The sequence below is a fragment of the Alligator mississippiensis genome, chromosome 9 (assembly GCF_030867095.1).
Source record: "Alligator mississippiensis isolate rAllMis1 chromosome 9, rAllMis1, whole genome shotgun sequence".
NCBI classification, from domain to species: Eukaryota; Metazoa; Chordata; order Crocodylia; family Alligatoridae; genus Alligator; species Alligator mississippiensis.
Genome location: NC_081832.1, coordinates 15,974,216 through 15,989,925, shown reverse-complemented (window position 1 = coordinate 15,989,925; position 15,710 = coordinate 15,974,216). Strand labels below are relative to the sequence as shown.

The following is a 15,710-nucleotide window of genomic DNA, read 5'->3' as shown; positions in this document are numbered from 1 at the left end:
TACCTAGTCAGTGAAAGTACTGCTCTCTGTGCTCCTTATTAACATGTAAAACACGCTGTTCATCTTCACTCAGCATGCCCACCAAGTGCTAAACATGACAGGAAAAATGTGTGACCCAAGCCAATCAGCAAAGCAAACTCCCCCCTTTATTGTATGCAGCGATCCCTGTGCCCTAAAATCCATCCATCTCAGCATTTGCACAGAGCATTTGGTTGTCAGGTTACTAATTGGAGTATTACACCCCCTCCTCGGGGACAGCAGTATTACACTGAAAGGATGAATGAGCTGCTAGCTACTGATGGCTTGAAGTGCAAGAGGCTTAACACCATTTTGATGGCCAGTTCTCTCAACATGTAGATTAGATTCCCTTCATTGTGTTGCTGAACATGGGCACAAAAACCAACTGATGCATTAAGACTAGAGGCTTATTAATATTTGAGTTTATCATTCTTTTACCTTATATACCCATCACTCCCCCTTATTAAATTGGCTTTCTGTGTCTACTCCACCAGGGTCAGTACCCAAGGATCATTTTAGTTTGTGAATCAGCCACGACAGATCAGAGTTTAGGCAAAGCTGCAAAATTAATTTTCAGGCTTTGAACACCACAAGATTTGGATTTGCAGTTTTAATGCTGTAGATATAGGGACTAGCCATAAAATGGATGGTCCATTTGGTGATGGCCCATCCGGTGATGACTGGGGGAGGAGGTCTTCTGATATTAGGGTTTTAGTCTGGACTCCTCTCTGAATTATATCTGCTTTGCAATTAATCCAAAGGCAGACAGGAAGAGATTCCCACATAGGCAAATAGCACTGTTTTGCTGTGCAGAAATACATATGAGCGGGCAAACAATCTAAATAATACTTATCAGAACACCCCTGCTCAGGTTGCCCTGGCTCTTCCTTCTGTGCAGTCTTTATTATTGGCTTTATTATTTTTATCAGCATGTAAACCATCCATCCTTGGTAGAGCTGGACTGTCTATCAGAAAGCAGTTCTCTGTCACTCGTCTTGTGTACACTTTAGTACTCTGTGTACTTCCTAGACTCTCTGCTTTTTGGGGTAGGTCTGTCTTTTCATTAGATGTATGTTACAGTACCAAGCATAGGGGAGCTATTTCCTACCATGGAGTTTCTAGATGCCACCAGAATACAAAGTAATAGTAATAATAAGACTTCACTACTGATCATGAGTGTACATACAAATGAAACTTGCTTACCTGCTAGATAACATAAAATTGCCCCATAATAAACCAAGAAAACAGCTAGAGCTGTTGTGTAAGGATTATTTGGTGAATCACATAGTCTCCTTTTAATATGATATAATTGATCGTGGCAGGTTTTCATGTGTACTGCAGCTTTCTGATTTTTCATTATACCTTTCCTAGAACCTGACTGGTGGTGTGAGTCCTTCAAACCAAATGACTGGGTGATTCTTTCTGAAATGCATGTTAATCTCAAGCACTGTGACTTCTAAATAAGGGAGAAGATTAAATATCACTGGTAAGAGATTTGTTTTTCTTGCTGCTTCAGCAGATGTTTAAGCAGTTCAGTTTTCTCACACTGTAGCCCTTTAAAGTCTACCCAGTTGAAGTGATTTCCAAATCTGCAAGCAGAACTTCCAGTAATAATAACAAAAGGAGAAACTGTGTTCCTAACATCCTAGCAGACATTTATGACAATTCAGCTACTAGTACATAAATTCCCAAAGAAACACTGTTATGTCCACAAATATGAATGTTCAAGAATTATTTGAATATATTTAAAATATGTTTTTAGATTTTCTTTGCCCTACAGTTATTTTTGAACAAGACCATTACATAAAAGACAGTATAATATACACACATCACACCAAAACTAAGTATGTGCTATATAGTCTCCAGTTTGGGCATAATACAGGACAGAATTCCCAAGTTCTGTTGTGTATGTAGATATTGGGATACCTGCAAATTTGTGCTGTAAAAGTAGCACCCGCCACTTTCTAAGGATGCGGTGCTGTAAGGTAGAGTAAACCTACACCGTAATGAAACATGATGTCTAACGCGTGGTGAGAATGTGAGCTAATAGTGCTGAGGGAGATTGTTGCTGTTACTCACTGGTCTTACTGAATACTGCCATTTTTAATACAGAAAAATATTAGGGTTGAGCATATTCCTTCCAGTCAGTGCAGCTTTCTCTGCTTTAAGTGCTGTTCAAATACAGTCCAATCCTTTTCAGAAGCAACATGTTGCTGCATGGTGCTGTGTTGCTCTTAAGTGGTGCTTGCTGTTATAGACAGTGCTGTTTTACTGCCTGGGAGTGAAAATACTCCCACAAGAAGTACTACTGGTGACTGGCTGTTGCTCTTACCAAGTGGTATTACAGATGAGTGTCAGCTTCGAGCCGGGGACATGCTCCTTTGACATGGTTTTGTTGACATATAGAAGTATGAACATCTACTCCTCTTTCAAGATTGTAATGACAATTAAAAATGGGACTATTATACATCTATATGGTACCGTTCACCATGACAAAGTCAAAGTCACTTTATACAAATTGTTGATGGTAAATAGCAGATTCATCAGCTAAGGAAATGTAGCCATTTTTGTATACAGTGTAATGCCTGTTTTAACAGCAACATCACACAACAGCTTACTGAAAAGCACCACTGAAACTGCTGGCAAAATTTAGAGTTGGAAAGATAAAATTATCTGAATTGAAATGAGTTCCAATGTCTTCAGCAAACACCACTCCTATTATTCAAATGGGATTTTTATTTAATAACTTCAAGTGGCCTAGGTCTCAATTTTATGTCCTACCAGAAAGACAGTCTTTCTAGCAGTTCACTGGTCCTTAAACACCAGGTGAAAGGCAGAGGTTAATGGAGAAGATTTAATACTGAAGACCCAAATCCACCCTTGATTTTTTTTCCTTTGGAGATTTCTGGAAGCTCTGACCCAGCTCAACAAGTACAAATGTTTGCACATAGCAGGAAACTTCATTGCACTGTTACATTAACCACAGGCTGTTTAAGGATGCAAAATTTTGACCAACGTCTAACACATTGTACCCACTGAGAATAAATTAACACAAAGGAAAAGTAAATTAATTTGCCCTCTAAGAATCTATTTTGTTAAATGCTCTAGGGAGCTATTAAATTAAGCTTGCTGCATGCTGTACACACATTGCAGAAACAATTTCAATAGGCATTTCCAGACAGTGCATATGCAACCACAAACTTTTCAAGGACTATTTGCTTCTGTGTCACTATGTTTAGCTGGAAAGCTTACTTTTCTTTGCTATGGAAGGAAAACCATTTAGATCTTCTTGTTCTGTAACATCATGATCAGAGCTATCGTGGGAATTGTCCTTCATGACACTGTAGTATACTGGGATGTTATACTGAGTGACGTTTTCAGTCCTCTTCTGCTCACATTTGCATAATTTTCGGAAAGCAGCTCTAAATTTCTGAGACATCAGGTTGTAAATGATGGGGTTGATGGCACTATTCAGGTAGATGCACATCCTACAGAAGAGGAGGAACCAGATGTTCAGGTAAGGAGGGTCCATGAAGGAGTTGACCACAACCAGTGTGCGGTAAGGCATCCATAGGACAGCAAAGAGGATCACTACCACGGCCAACATCTTGGTAACCTTGAAGGTTAAGGGAGGGGAGAAAAATAGCGGCTGATGTTACATCTTTTCTAACAGAATCTTTCAACTTTAAAAACTCTATAGAATATCACTTCAAGGACTGTGCATCACTTAAGCTTTATTTACCCTTTATTTTAAAGGCTTACAGTGGTACACAGATATTGAGCAAGTTCTCTGCATTTCACCCCATGTCCTATTTGATATAAGTAATAGTTCTGTGGTGGGTGTCCCATCATCATTCAAGACATTTAAAACTCTGTTAAGAACAATCATCCTTTGAAGGAGATGATGAACTGGAAATGCCCAAGGAGGTCAGAATTTCTATGATTGAATGCAATTTTGAAAATTGCTTTTAACAACAACATTTGATGGGGAATCTATCTTATGTGCAGAGCTGAAAGCCCAAGCAAGAGGCACTGAAATTACTTTGCAGATGTAATGGCTTGTTCAGACCCCATTGGCTTTCTGCTCAATTTAAACGATTCTGCCAGTCACTGGCATTAGAGCACCCAGTGTCTTGCATAAATTCCTAGTTTCTTCAGACAAAGGTGGGGGGGGCACTTCATTTCTTTGGCACTTATTTATTGGATACACAGGATGCAAAGATGTTAATAACAGCAGTGAGTGTGTATTAAAGGTAAATGCACCCCTAAATGTTAAAAAAGAGAAAAAAGGGTGAGTGTAATTTTTCTTCTGAGAGCACATTTCTGTCAAGTTCATATCCTCTTTTCTGGTTTTTTGAAAATATGTTTTTTACTTGGTTACAGGTATCATTCTCCTCTATAATGCTTGCTGCTAGAATTTGAATTGGTGAAATGTTGCAAAGTGGCACCTGGAACTGAAAGGGAATACAACCAGGCTTGGAAGCCAAAGGAAGCCTTGTTCATACAACGTTGTGGTGGTACAAAGACACTTCTTGTGCCTCGGCCATGCAGAATGTGCTATCTTCTGCCCATAGAGAAGGTGTGTTTCAGGTCAGTGATGCACAATAACAGAGCAGCACAATAGATTCCCACATAACTCATATTGGTGATCTGGGAATAAAGAATTTCTGTCTCCAGAGGCATCAAAGCAACAAAATACAGAATAAGTGCCTCAAACACTTTTTGCAATTGCCACATAACTGTGTATAACAATGACAAGGTTTCTCTTCCCCATCTTTAAATATGTATGTAAAATATATATTCCACTATATAGTAATTTAACATATAACATACTGATTAATTCCCAAATAAATGGCAAGACAGTTTGCAAAGATTTACTATTTACCACTGCTGGTGATGGGAGATGCATGATGTCCTGAGGATGAGGATGAGGAGGAGGGTGGACTTTACCAATTCCAAAAATGGTAATCTTGAGGATGAATATTTGCATGTGCCAACCAAGATGTTGCAATCAATAATGACAATGAAGGTGCTGAACCTGTTGCTAACGATTTTAATAGCTTAAAAAAAATCAACATAAGAAATATTGTTACAGCAATTAACTGTGGTAAATCACTCCATGTAATGAGGAACAAAGCATCCCCCTAGAAAAGTAGTGGTCAGCACAGAGAATCAGCCCAGCATGGAGAGAAATGTACACAGAACATAAGGAGAGCTCACAAGTTATGCGTTGTGTATAAAAGGACCAAAGCCATGGATTGAGCTACCTATGCCAACCAGTTGGCCTAGAATGTCTAACATTAGTTTTTCTCTGTACATGGTCTGAATAGTTCCCACTGAGTCTGTGCTTTTACCTGCTTCTCTGGTTTGCAAAGATTCTGCTGTTGGTTTGACAGCGGCTTGTTTCTGTAAGAGAACTTGAAATTACAGTTTGAGCAAAGCTGTACAATCAGCTGAAACCTACAGTAAAATGCAACCAAGTGCCTGTCTGAGGCAATCTGAGTACAATTTCATTCAACATTGTGTTCACCTCTACGAATATTTGTTTTACTGAGACTGGTCTCCTGTGTGCATAGAGCAGACTATGATCCTTATTAATTTGACTAAAGACAAGTACCCTTGTTCTGTTTAACATACATTAAAGGGATTGTTGTCCACTAAGATAAGCAGAAAAATTACTATTAGAGATCTGGGGCTTGGTCCAAACCCACTGAAATTAATCAGGGTTTTTCTATTGACTTAAGGAAGCTTTGGATCAAGCCTGTGCTGGAAAGATGCCTGGGAGAGTGAAGCAAGGGGCTACAGAACACACTGACTAATCATCCTTTCTTTGTAATTGTAATTAAACAACTGAAGTACAGTAAGTACTAAATCTTGGCTATGAGAGTTAAATGGAGAGTGTAAGGAGGGCTTTTAAGTGAAAGAACATTTATAAAGCAGGTTGGATAACCAGTTGATAATATCTGATGACTGTTATGAAAGTAATGGTAGAAAAAGTTATAAGATGCTACAGTTGTGAACTGGTAGCATGTTGCACTGAATGTACGCTGGCCATAAATAACCATAAGGCACAGATCAATTGAGAACCAGGCCTGGTACTGATCTGCTAAAGCAATTTTAAGCAATAGTGATGGCCCCCTGCCTTTTCACACTGAGGAAAGCAAAGACATACAGTGTACCCTCATCCATGGAAAAAATAGTCATTGGGGGTCCCTAGTTCACTGTTTAATAGGGGGGAGGTGGGGGCTGGAGAGGGAGCTAGTAGAATCAGGAGAGGTGGTGTCAGCTGTCCACTTTCTTAGACTAAAGGAGGAAAGCACCTGTTCCTATACTAAGTACAACTCTGTTCTTTAGTAGGCTGGAGCTGTTTTACTGACTACAGGAAGTTGCTGAAAAGCAGGACAGGCTTAAGGGGTTGATAGGTCTAACATTTTCTAACATCTTAAATTCTCCTCATCATATTTCAATTACAAATAAGCCTAATCTACTCCATAGGTGGGCATGTGTAAGAGGGAGGTTGGGGGAGTATATCTGTGAAAATGAAAACCACCTTGAGATGGTCCCAAACTACAATTGAATCATGCTCTTAGAGAACCTAAATGAGAAGTCTAACTCTTATCTTACTGGAGAGAGTTGGTGAAATTAGACAAAATGCTCCAAAGAACATTGGTAAACTCCATATAAAAGCCATTCAGCCTCATTTACAGCACAGAGATACTTACCTTCAACCTGAAAGAAGGGGAGTGGGTGACAGTAAGGGCTCTGGTAGGCAGAAAGATCAACAAGGATCTCTAAACAGCTCAGATGGCAGTTGTGTTAGATCCCAGATAGTAGAGAAGAGTGAGTCAGACACATACCAAGAGAGAAGGATCAGATAAAACATCTGAGTTGGGGCTTTTTTCTAGTCTAAGTAACTCCCTCCTACAATAATGTTTCACTTCCAGAAACTCAGCTGTCTCCTTTGACTACAACTACCAGCAATCAGCACCATGGGTAAAGGGGCCACCCTCCTCTCACACAGAAGCATTTGCTGTGTTATCTTTGCTTTATTATTATAATAAGACAAAAAGTTACTAGTAATCTCCAACTCATGGCCATCTCCTTGTCCCACATGGGATAAGTCTTGAGCATAAAAAACACTATTGTTCACTTATTAAATATCTCTAAGTGTTCACTTATCACTTACTAAATATCTGCAAGCAAAAGAAAATGACACGTTTGAGCCTCACTTTGTCTGGATATAAAGGGTATTTTGCAGTGTGCACGGACTGCACCTAATAAACCCTCAATATATCCAGGCTGTGAAGGCAAAGTCTAGTCCTAGCATGTTGATGCCACAGTTGTGGGCAGCCCTGAAAACCTAGAGGTGGTATCTGTGGGTGTTCAATGGCCGTGCTTGCACTGCCCTTTGAAATCAAAGGGAAAGAGAAGGATAGGTCACCTGCCAGTCGTTCCTCACAGCCCTCTCTCCTCCCTTCAGATTGGCTCTGGTGTTTTATCTGTCAGTCACTCAAGGGTTAGTGAAATAATAGAGCCCATAAAGGCATTTTAAAAGTGTAGACAGGAACAAGTATTATAGTTGCCTCCAAGTGCTCTGTTTGCTGACTCAATGTCAAGTGTGTACATGTTGGTAGGAGCATAAGTACATGCAGGAAGAGACGTTCTTCTTAAAATGTCTCTCTTAAATGCTTCTGCATCCCTATTCCTTCAACAAGGTTCTTCTTTGTGGGATGTGCTGATTTCCTCGCAGGCAGCTCCACAAAATAATCACAAAATTGTCTTCACCTAAACCTCACACCATTCTCGTAGTAAAGCAGAAATTCAGAGGGAAGATTTCCAAAAACCATTACACACAATATACAACATCTAATTCGAATGTCTGGAATGATAAGAGCTGTTTGCTGTAATGAGCTAATCCACAACCATCTCTTTTAAAGCCTGTGCCAAAGAAAAGTGGCAGAATTAATTCCACTGGGAAGCCCTAAGGATGAAGTCCATTTTAATTTACAGAACAACTGCACTCCAAGCTGGGGTTCTCAAACTGTACTTGAATTGGCACCTTGGGTCCCAATGCAGCTCCTGGCAGGGCTTTTACCTCTTTGTATTATGAGTATGTTTCCATTGGTTCCAGGTTCACAGCTTGCATTATAGGGCAATCATTGGGGTTAGTGTGACCAGCTGATTTTTAAGATATTGCTTTAGCTTTGCAATCCCATTCAACATCTCCTTCCCTGCTGAATGTCACCTAAAGAAGACTTCCAGAGTATGGTGGCTTCCCATCACCCCTTTCTTCTGCCACAGTCCTGTTTTAAATAACTGCTTCTGAGACTGTGGATGTCATCCTGTTTCCTTTCATTTACCCTAGTGTCCACAGATATCTGCTCTCTTACCTTCATTTCATCTTAGACCATCAGCCTCACCTTATACATAAAGGTATATATTAATCCTTTGAGCATTTTAAACTAGGATGTAGTGATTTAAAGGAATTCTACTGCCTTTCTTATGGCTATTATTACCAGATAAAATAATCTTATTTTTTAATCTATCAGATCAGATATTTATAAACACCTGATAAGCACATCATTTCCATAGATCTGTAAACCAAGTAAGGTGTAAGACTTCTGCTTGTCCCTGCTTTGGGCTTTTGTATTAATGGCCTGGAAGCAGAGTGGTTAACGTATCTTGTTATGTCTCCACAGGCTATTGAAGCTTCCTTACGTCTTTTATATGTCTCATGAGAAGAGCCCAGCACTTGTAAACCCTATAAGATAGCAATGGAAGCTAACAACAAAACTTCCATTCATGTCAGTGGTGCAGGATCAAATCCTACATCAGGGGTCAGCAACATTTTGGGCAGGGTACCAAAAACCCCCTCAACTTCAACTTGTAAGATGTTGGCATGTGAGTGGCACAGGAGCCACGAGGGGCCCAATCCTTGTTGTGGCCATGTAGCCCCAGCCACTTCCCACACATGCCAAGCAAAATGCCTTTGAGTGCCATACTCTGGCACCTATGCTGGGGGTTGCCTCCCCCTGCCCTACATTAATATAAATCCAGTTGTTTTGAGACATTAGCCAATTTCTAACTAATGGGTACTAGAATGAAACTTTCCCTATGGAAAGGGTTTCTTGCATTTTCCTTTTCAGTGTCTGGTGTTGGCCTCTGCTGAAGATGTGATACTTGGATTGCTGCTCCAATCCAATACACCATTTCCTGTGTTTGTCCCTAGAAATGGGGAACTGCTTCTCAATAAAGCCTCAAGATGTAATATGGGGCCCTTGACTCAGACAAAAAAAAAAGATATAATGCTAATCTGAATGTATAGTAGAAACATGCATCAATATTATAGGTGTTGGGTAACCCTCAATAATTTTTTTAACTCTGGTTTGGTTCAGATATGTTTCCAAAGGTGTGTGACCTTCTCTGAACTCTGGGGCTGCAAAACCAGGCTGGTATACTTATGTGAACAGGATTTCCCATGAGCTTTGAGGTTATGTCCATCTCCAGATGAAACTGCTGTGAGAACAGCTTTGCCTTTGACGATTCAGTCCCTAGCTGGGAAGAATAAATTAAAATTGTAGCCTTTAAAAATGAATGCTTCAAAACTTTTAACAAATCCTTTTAAATTTAGCTATAAGATGTCTGAAACTTTTGCTGAGAACCTGGAATCACTTGTCCTACTAGTGAAATACAACCACCCCTGGGGTAGAATGTGTTAGCCTTTCAACAGTACACAATAATACCAATGTTCACACCACAAAGTGAAGAGGAATTAGTGTTCAAATGAAAATGGACTGGCAATGCAGCAAGGCAAATGACAAGTATATAAGGGGATCAGCTATGATACTGGGGAGAGTACATTTAGTCTGATAAAAAAGGATTGATCTCATATGATCAAACGTTTTGGCTTTGTCTCATTCTAATGACAGAGGTTAGTAATACATTTTTGAAGCTCTTATTAGTGAGATTGAGACAAGTTTCAAGAAGAAGGCTCATCACACAGTTGTTTGATAATGGTTCAAATGGCAAAATGATGCATCTTCCTCTATCACTATCTTTGTAAACAGTTACGTTTTGAAGAGCTGTGAAACAGGAGGATGCTGTAAACTAAATGCAGTTGGAATCATATGAAATACAATCTTCTAAAAACATGGCATAAGAGAATGTTTTCAGACACACATCCCATCTAGGTAGTTGTGCCATCCAGGGAGAGTTTTTCCATCTCAATGCTCACTCACACTGCTTGCTACAAGAGCATGAAAAGGGTGCCATGACAGCAGAACCCCCTAGTCGAATATGCAGAAAAGCTATTTTGGACTTAAATATATTGTACGTTGGTCAGATACAGACACTTGATCAATCACAGGCATTTGAAATAATTGGGGGGATCTCTTGAATGCTTTGTCAGTAAGCAGTTTTTCTGTGAGGTATTTTTGGTGTCTTTTATCTTTTGCAGATCTGTTGTAAGCGATCTGGGGTACAGGATGTCATTTATTTTATGTTAGTACAATATGGGGTACAATATGGTGCCCCTTATGGGGTACAATGGACCCCAAAATAATCAAGGACCCTAGATGCTATTGCAATATGATGATATGCAGATTTGGATACACATCAAATAGCTCAGTGTCATCTGAAATCCTTTAATGCCCATCAAATAGGACGTTATAAAAATCCCAAATATTACACTGGATATACTCAGACGTGCCAATCACTCTGTCATTTTCATTTACAAAGGATCCTAGGGGGTACATGTACATCAAACAAATCACGGTGTGGCCCTAAGGGGACCATTACTCTGTAAATGATTCTCACTAACAGGAAGCTCTCAGGTGCTTCCACTGAGTTTTGTTTCTCTCTCTAACTCTTTTTTATCTTTTTTTTTTCTTTATAAAAAAGCTGGAAGATAAATCCACAAAGTAATATTTAGCTCCCTAGTTCAGGGCCTGCTAAACTCTTCCATTATTGTCTTCTCTCCAGTTCTCTTTCTAAATTCTAATAAGTGTATTGAGCTCTAACCAATTTGCTGTTAAAGATGATGGATCTCAGATATTAAAGAAAAGTTTTTCTACCTCAAAGGCTCATTGGATAATAGAAAAGACTAATCAGGCAAGTAGTGCGAGCATACAGCATGACTACGTGTAAGTCAAAGTTTGGCATTTGAATAAGTGACTTGGATATTCTCCAGCTGAGTGGTTGGGTTAGTTGGTCTCCTGGCAGATAATGGACTGTGTCACTCCATGGAACTGATTCTCCAACTCTGGTTGACGTCACCGGAGCTGCTCCCAACATTTACCATTCTAAGTGAAAGGTGTGTCTGGTCCTATTTTCTTCAGCCTTACCCATTCCTCCAATCTTTAGAGTATTTTCAGGTGCCTTTAATGTATGAAAATGGTTTGCTGTCAAATTTAACAAGATGGTAACAGAAAAATGAGACTAAAAAAGCAGGTTTTAAAATTGTTTCATGCCCTTTTCTTTCTGTGAAAATGGAATCAGGGTGTTAGCAAAGTAAAAGAGGCTGCAGGAACTGAGAAACTGCCAAAAGCCTCACGTGCTGGAGCTGTGCAAATATTGAGGGTGCACATTTTCATTCCCCACAGTTTATTTCCCACCTTCTGATTGTTCCTTTCAATGGCTGCAGGCCTCAGACATTCCCCCACTTGGTCCTTCCCAACTGGGTTTTTGTCAGGTTGCACCTACAACAGCAACTGTGTAATGATCTCTGACCCCTCGTGGGGCTGCTGCAGCTGCTTGCCAGGAAAAGGATATGAGGAAAAAGCTCTTTACGTGATCTTTACACCATTCAGTCAACCTGAAAGGAGACACCGGTTGTCAGTTATGCTGGTGGAGCTCAGGATGCACTTGAAAGATGTCTTCTTGCTCCCTGTCTCCCATGCCTCTCAGGAGAGAGACTGACAATACCAACATTTAATTTCCGCAATAATCCATTTTCCCTGTCAGAGAAGTCCTAAGCAAACTGCATGATTCAGTAGAGTCTGCCTAATTCAGTGGATACAGAAAGGGGCAATGAAGTCCGGCAGACAGGGCTAGGAAGCAAGAGATGTGCACATTTCTGCCACTGACTTGCTTTGTGGCCCTGTGCATCTCACTCCACCCTCCTGTGCCTCTGTTTTCTCATTTGTATAATAAAGCACCTTTGTCATGTGACACCAGTTCATCTTTATAAGATACTTTGAAATCGACAGGTGAAAAGCTCATTAAAAGAGAGTATAACCATCTCAGGTCTCAGCCAATGACCCTCATGTGACAACAAACCAGAAAAGCCATAAGAAACAAGACAAAAGGAGAAGTTTTAAAATATTATAAAGGCCTCATTAGGAGGAAAGACAGCAGCATGCTAGTGTGTTTCCAGTGTTGAGGAACACTGTGCCTTGGATGCAAGAGGGGTATCAACAGGTCTTGGGAAAGCAAACAGTTACAGCTGAAGTGAATGGAAAATGTTACAGATAAAAGCAACCCTCGGTGCCTGCACTCAGAGTTGTATACCTTTAACTCACCACACATTCAGCAATTGAGATGGCTGAAGAATTCCACATTTTGAAATCTGGTGCTGTAAAAAAAGGCAGATGCTTCCTCCCACATCCCACAAAGTGCAAAAAATATCTTGTTTTCCAACCAGCTTCACACAATTAGCAGTATCAAGCTACAGTGTTTACAAACTCTATGGGCCAAATTTAGCCTGGCTTTAAGCACATAGGATTCTTTCAGAGAAGTCAATGGAGTTGCACTGGGCTAGATTTGGCCTCGAAAATGCTAGTCTTCCACCTCGCTCCTGAGTGCCAGCCTGCCAGTTACAGCTGCAAGCTTTCCAAGGAGACCTCAGTTACAGCTTACGCTTCTAAAGTCTTTTATTTTCATTTATTTCGAATGCTGCTGTTCCTTTAGAAGTATGTGATCTAAGTCATTCTAGGGGAAGGGGAAAGGCCAAGAGTTAAACAGAAGGGTGAGTACACAGCATAAGAAATCAGACTACAGGACTCTGCTGGATTCAGCTGGTGTTTCACCATCATCTGTTTGTTGGGTGTCACAAACTCCTGCTTAGATTCATTTAGTACCTTTTGCAGTACAGTCCTGCCTGGCAGCCAGGGGCAGGTTAGCTAATCTGGTTTGACAAGTAAAACCGCTGGTGTAAAAAGGAGGAGCTCAGTGTAAGACTGGCTGAGGATGGGGCCCACTTGCCTGCAAGCACAAAAGAGTGAAGTCACAAAAAAAGTGGCAGCAGCTTCCCAGTGGCAAGATCTGCTTTTGGGTTTGACAAAGCCAGTTAAACCCAAATTGGAAAGTTGACCTACAAAGCTGGACCTCGCAGCTTACTGGGTGTTGGAAAGGGAAACCCCAGCTCCTGTGACTGATCCCCGAAGGAAAGGGCTCTTCGGGGCGTTACTGTGCAGTAGAGAGATCGGCTCTGACCAGCGGGGAGGTCTGAAAGGAGAGAGGGGATGAGAGCCCACAGGGCCGGGGGAGCCGGCACCAGCCCTGCCCACAGGGGCTCGGGCACAGACAGGAGGGGGGACATCTCTCCCTGCGGAGGACGAGCTGCTACGGAGCCCGGAGCGGGGCTGGTGCCCCCGGAGGGAAGGAGGAGGAAGGCGGGTTGACTGCACCGGGGCGGCGCGGTCCCTCCGCTCCCCGCGGCTCGGCTCGGCTCGGCTCGGCTCGCAGGCAGAGGCTTGCTCAGCACCAGCCGGCTGCGGACAGCGGCGCTCATTAGCAGTCGCGCAGTAATTAGCAATTACCCGGCAGCGATCCCAGCCCCTCGGGGCGCCGAGCCCCACCCAGGGGCGGGTGCCCTATGACAAGCGCTTTGGACCGGCTCCGATCCGGTGCACCGTGGGGTTGGGGATGGAGCGAGGCAATGAACCAGCAGCCCCCGGGCTCGATCCGGGGTCCCCTCCTGGGCGACCCCCCCCGCCGGTCCCCCGTTCCCCCCGGATCCTGGTGTCCCGGGAGAGGGGGCCCCGCGCACCCGGTCTGGGAGCGGGGAGCTTAGCGGGGGGCAGCTGCTTTGCACCCTGCTCCCCCCGCAGGGCTCCCAGCCGGAGCCGCAAGACCTTCTTGCCCCGCGATCAAGGGCCCCGGGGAAGCAGCGATCCCCGCCCCGTCCCGTCCCGGGCCGTACCTGCCTCCTGGAGCTCAGCGCGCCCTTGTTGCCCCGGCAGGACAGCTTCATGGAGCTGGAGGGCTGGCCCTGGTGCCCCGAGCCCGGGCGGGCGTGCTGCGGGGTGGCGGGCAGCGGGTTGCTGAAGAGGATGCGGGCGATGAGGCCGTACAGCACGGTGGCCACCCCCAGCGGGATGACATAGAAGAGGGCGAAGTCTAGAAAGTAGATGGGCAGGTAGAGGGTCCTGGAGACGCGGTAGCCGCAGCTGACCTGCGCCCCGTCCGCGAAGGTGACCTGCGACGTGTCCACCAGGAAGAACCACATGAGGCAGTAGAGCGAGGTGAAGAGCCACACGCCCGCGATGATGCGCTTGGCCCGGGACACGGTGCACAGCAGCTGGGCTTTGATGGAGTGGCAGATGGCGATGTAGCGCTCCACCGTGAAGGCGGTGATGGAGCAGGCCGAGATGTTGATGCCCAGATACTGCAGGTAGGTGATGCACAAGCAGCCCGCGTAGCCGTACACCCAGGACGCCACCACCTCGGAGATGTTGGGCAGCCCGGCCGCCAGCAGCACGATCAGGTCGGCCACGGCCAGGCTCACCAGGTAGCAGTTGGTGGGGGTCACCATGTGCTTGGTGCGCAGCACCACCAGCACCACCATCACGTTGCCCGCGATGCCCACGCCGCAGATGAGCAGCACCAGCAGGATGGTCGCCACCTGCAGCTCCAGCGGCGGCTGCGGCATCTTCCCCAGGGTCTGGTTGGCGCTGCCATTGCCCGGGGACGGGCCGAAGCCCCAGGTCTGGTTGTCCATGGTGCCCGGGCCGGGAGCGGACTCCCCCGGCTGCGCTTCACGTGTCCTGAGCGAGGAGGGAGGGAGGGAGTGAGTCCGGCCGTCCCCGCCCCGCTGCCCGGCTCCGCCACCCCCGCGCCCGCCACTCCCGGGCCGGGCATGCAGCGAGCCCGGCTACCCCGCTGCCCGCAGCGCCCTGCCGGCCCGGCTACCCCGCTGCCCGCAGTGCCCTACCCGGCCCGCCCCTCGCAAGCTCCGCCCGGCTACCCCGCTGCCCACAGCGCCCTGCGCGTCTACCCCGCTGCCCACAGTGCCGCGCCCGGCTACCCCGCTGCCCACAGCGCCCTGCCCGGCTACCCCGCTGCCCACAGTGCCGCGCCCGGGTACCCCGCTGCCCGCAGTGCCCTGCCCGGCCCGCCCCTCGCAGGCTCTGCCCGGGCGGCCGGGGAAGCCGGGGGAACCGCTGCCAAACTTCACCATGACCCGGTGCAGCTCCGTGCCCGCTGCCGCTGCCCTGGAGTGAGAGCCCCAGCCCCTGTCTCCGCCTGCCCGTCGGGGGGGCATGCTGGGCTGCCACCTCCAGCCCGGTCCTAGCGCCCCTCCGCCGCGCCGGAGCAGTGGAAGAAAGGGGGGAGGGGGAGGCAGAGCTCCCGGGGACTCCTCCAACATCCAACCCGCGCCAGGGGGGAGGCAGGAGCACGCGGCCCCCCAGACACGAGCATCCCCTGCTCCCGCCTGCCCCCCTGCCCCCGCGCCCTCAGTCACCCCTGGCTCC

At 45.1% G+C, this 15,710-nt stretch overlaps 1 protein-coding gene across 1 annotated transcript; it reads right to left on the bottom strand.

Moving 5' to 3' along the window:
* Positions 1-1,735: 1,735 nt before the first annotated feature.
* On the bottom strand, positions 1,736-15,461 carry LOC102572127 (thyrotropin-releasing hormone receptor). Its single transcript, XM_006275242.3, has 3 exons — positions 15,413-15,461; positions 14,159-15,002; positions 1,736-3,634 (listed from the first exon to the last, which is right to left on the bottom strand). Exons 2-3 carry the CDS (start codon positions 14,954-14,956, stop codon positions 3,254-3,256), a joined length of 1,179 nt encoding a protein of 392 aa, XP_006275304.1. The 5' UTR covers positions 14,957-15,002; positions 15,413-15,461; the 3' UTR covers positions 1,736-3,253.
* Positions 15,462-15,710: the final 249 nt, after the last annotated feature.

Excerpts from the sequence above, each read along its gene's own strand:
- LOC102572127 (XM_006275242.3), bottom strand. The coding sequence starts at position 14,956 with ATGGACAACCAGACCTGGGGCTTCGGCCCGTCCCCGGGCAATGGCAGC. Across the intron at positions 3,635-14,158 it reads CGCTGAGCTCCAGGAGGCAG|GTTACCAAGATGTTGGCCGT; the intron begins GTACGGCCCGGG and ends TTAACCTTCAAG.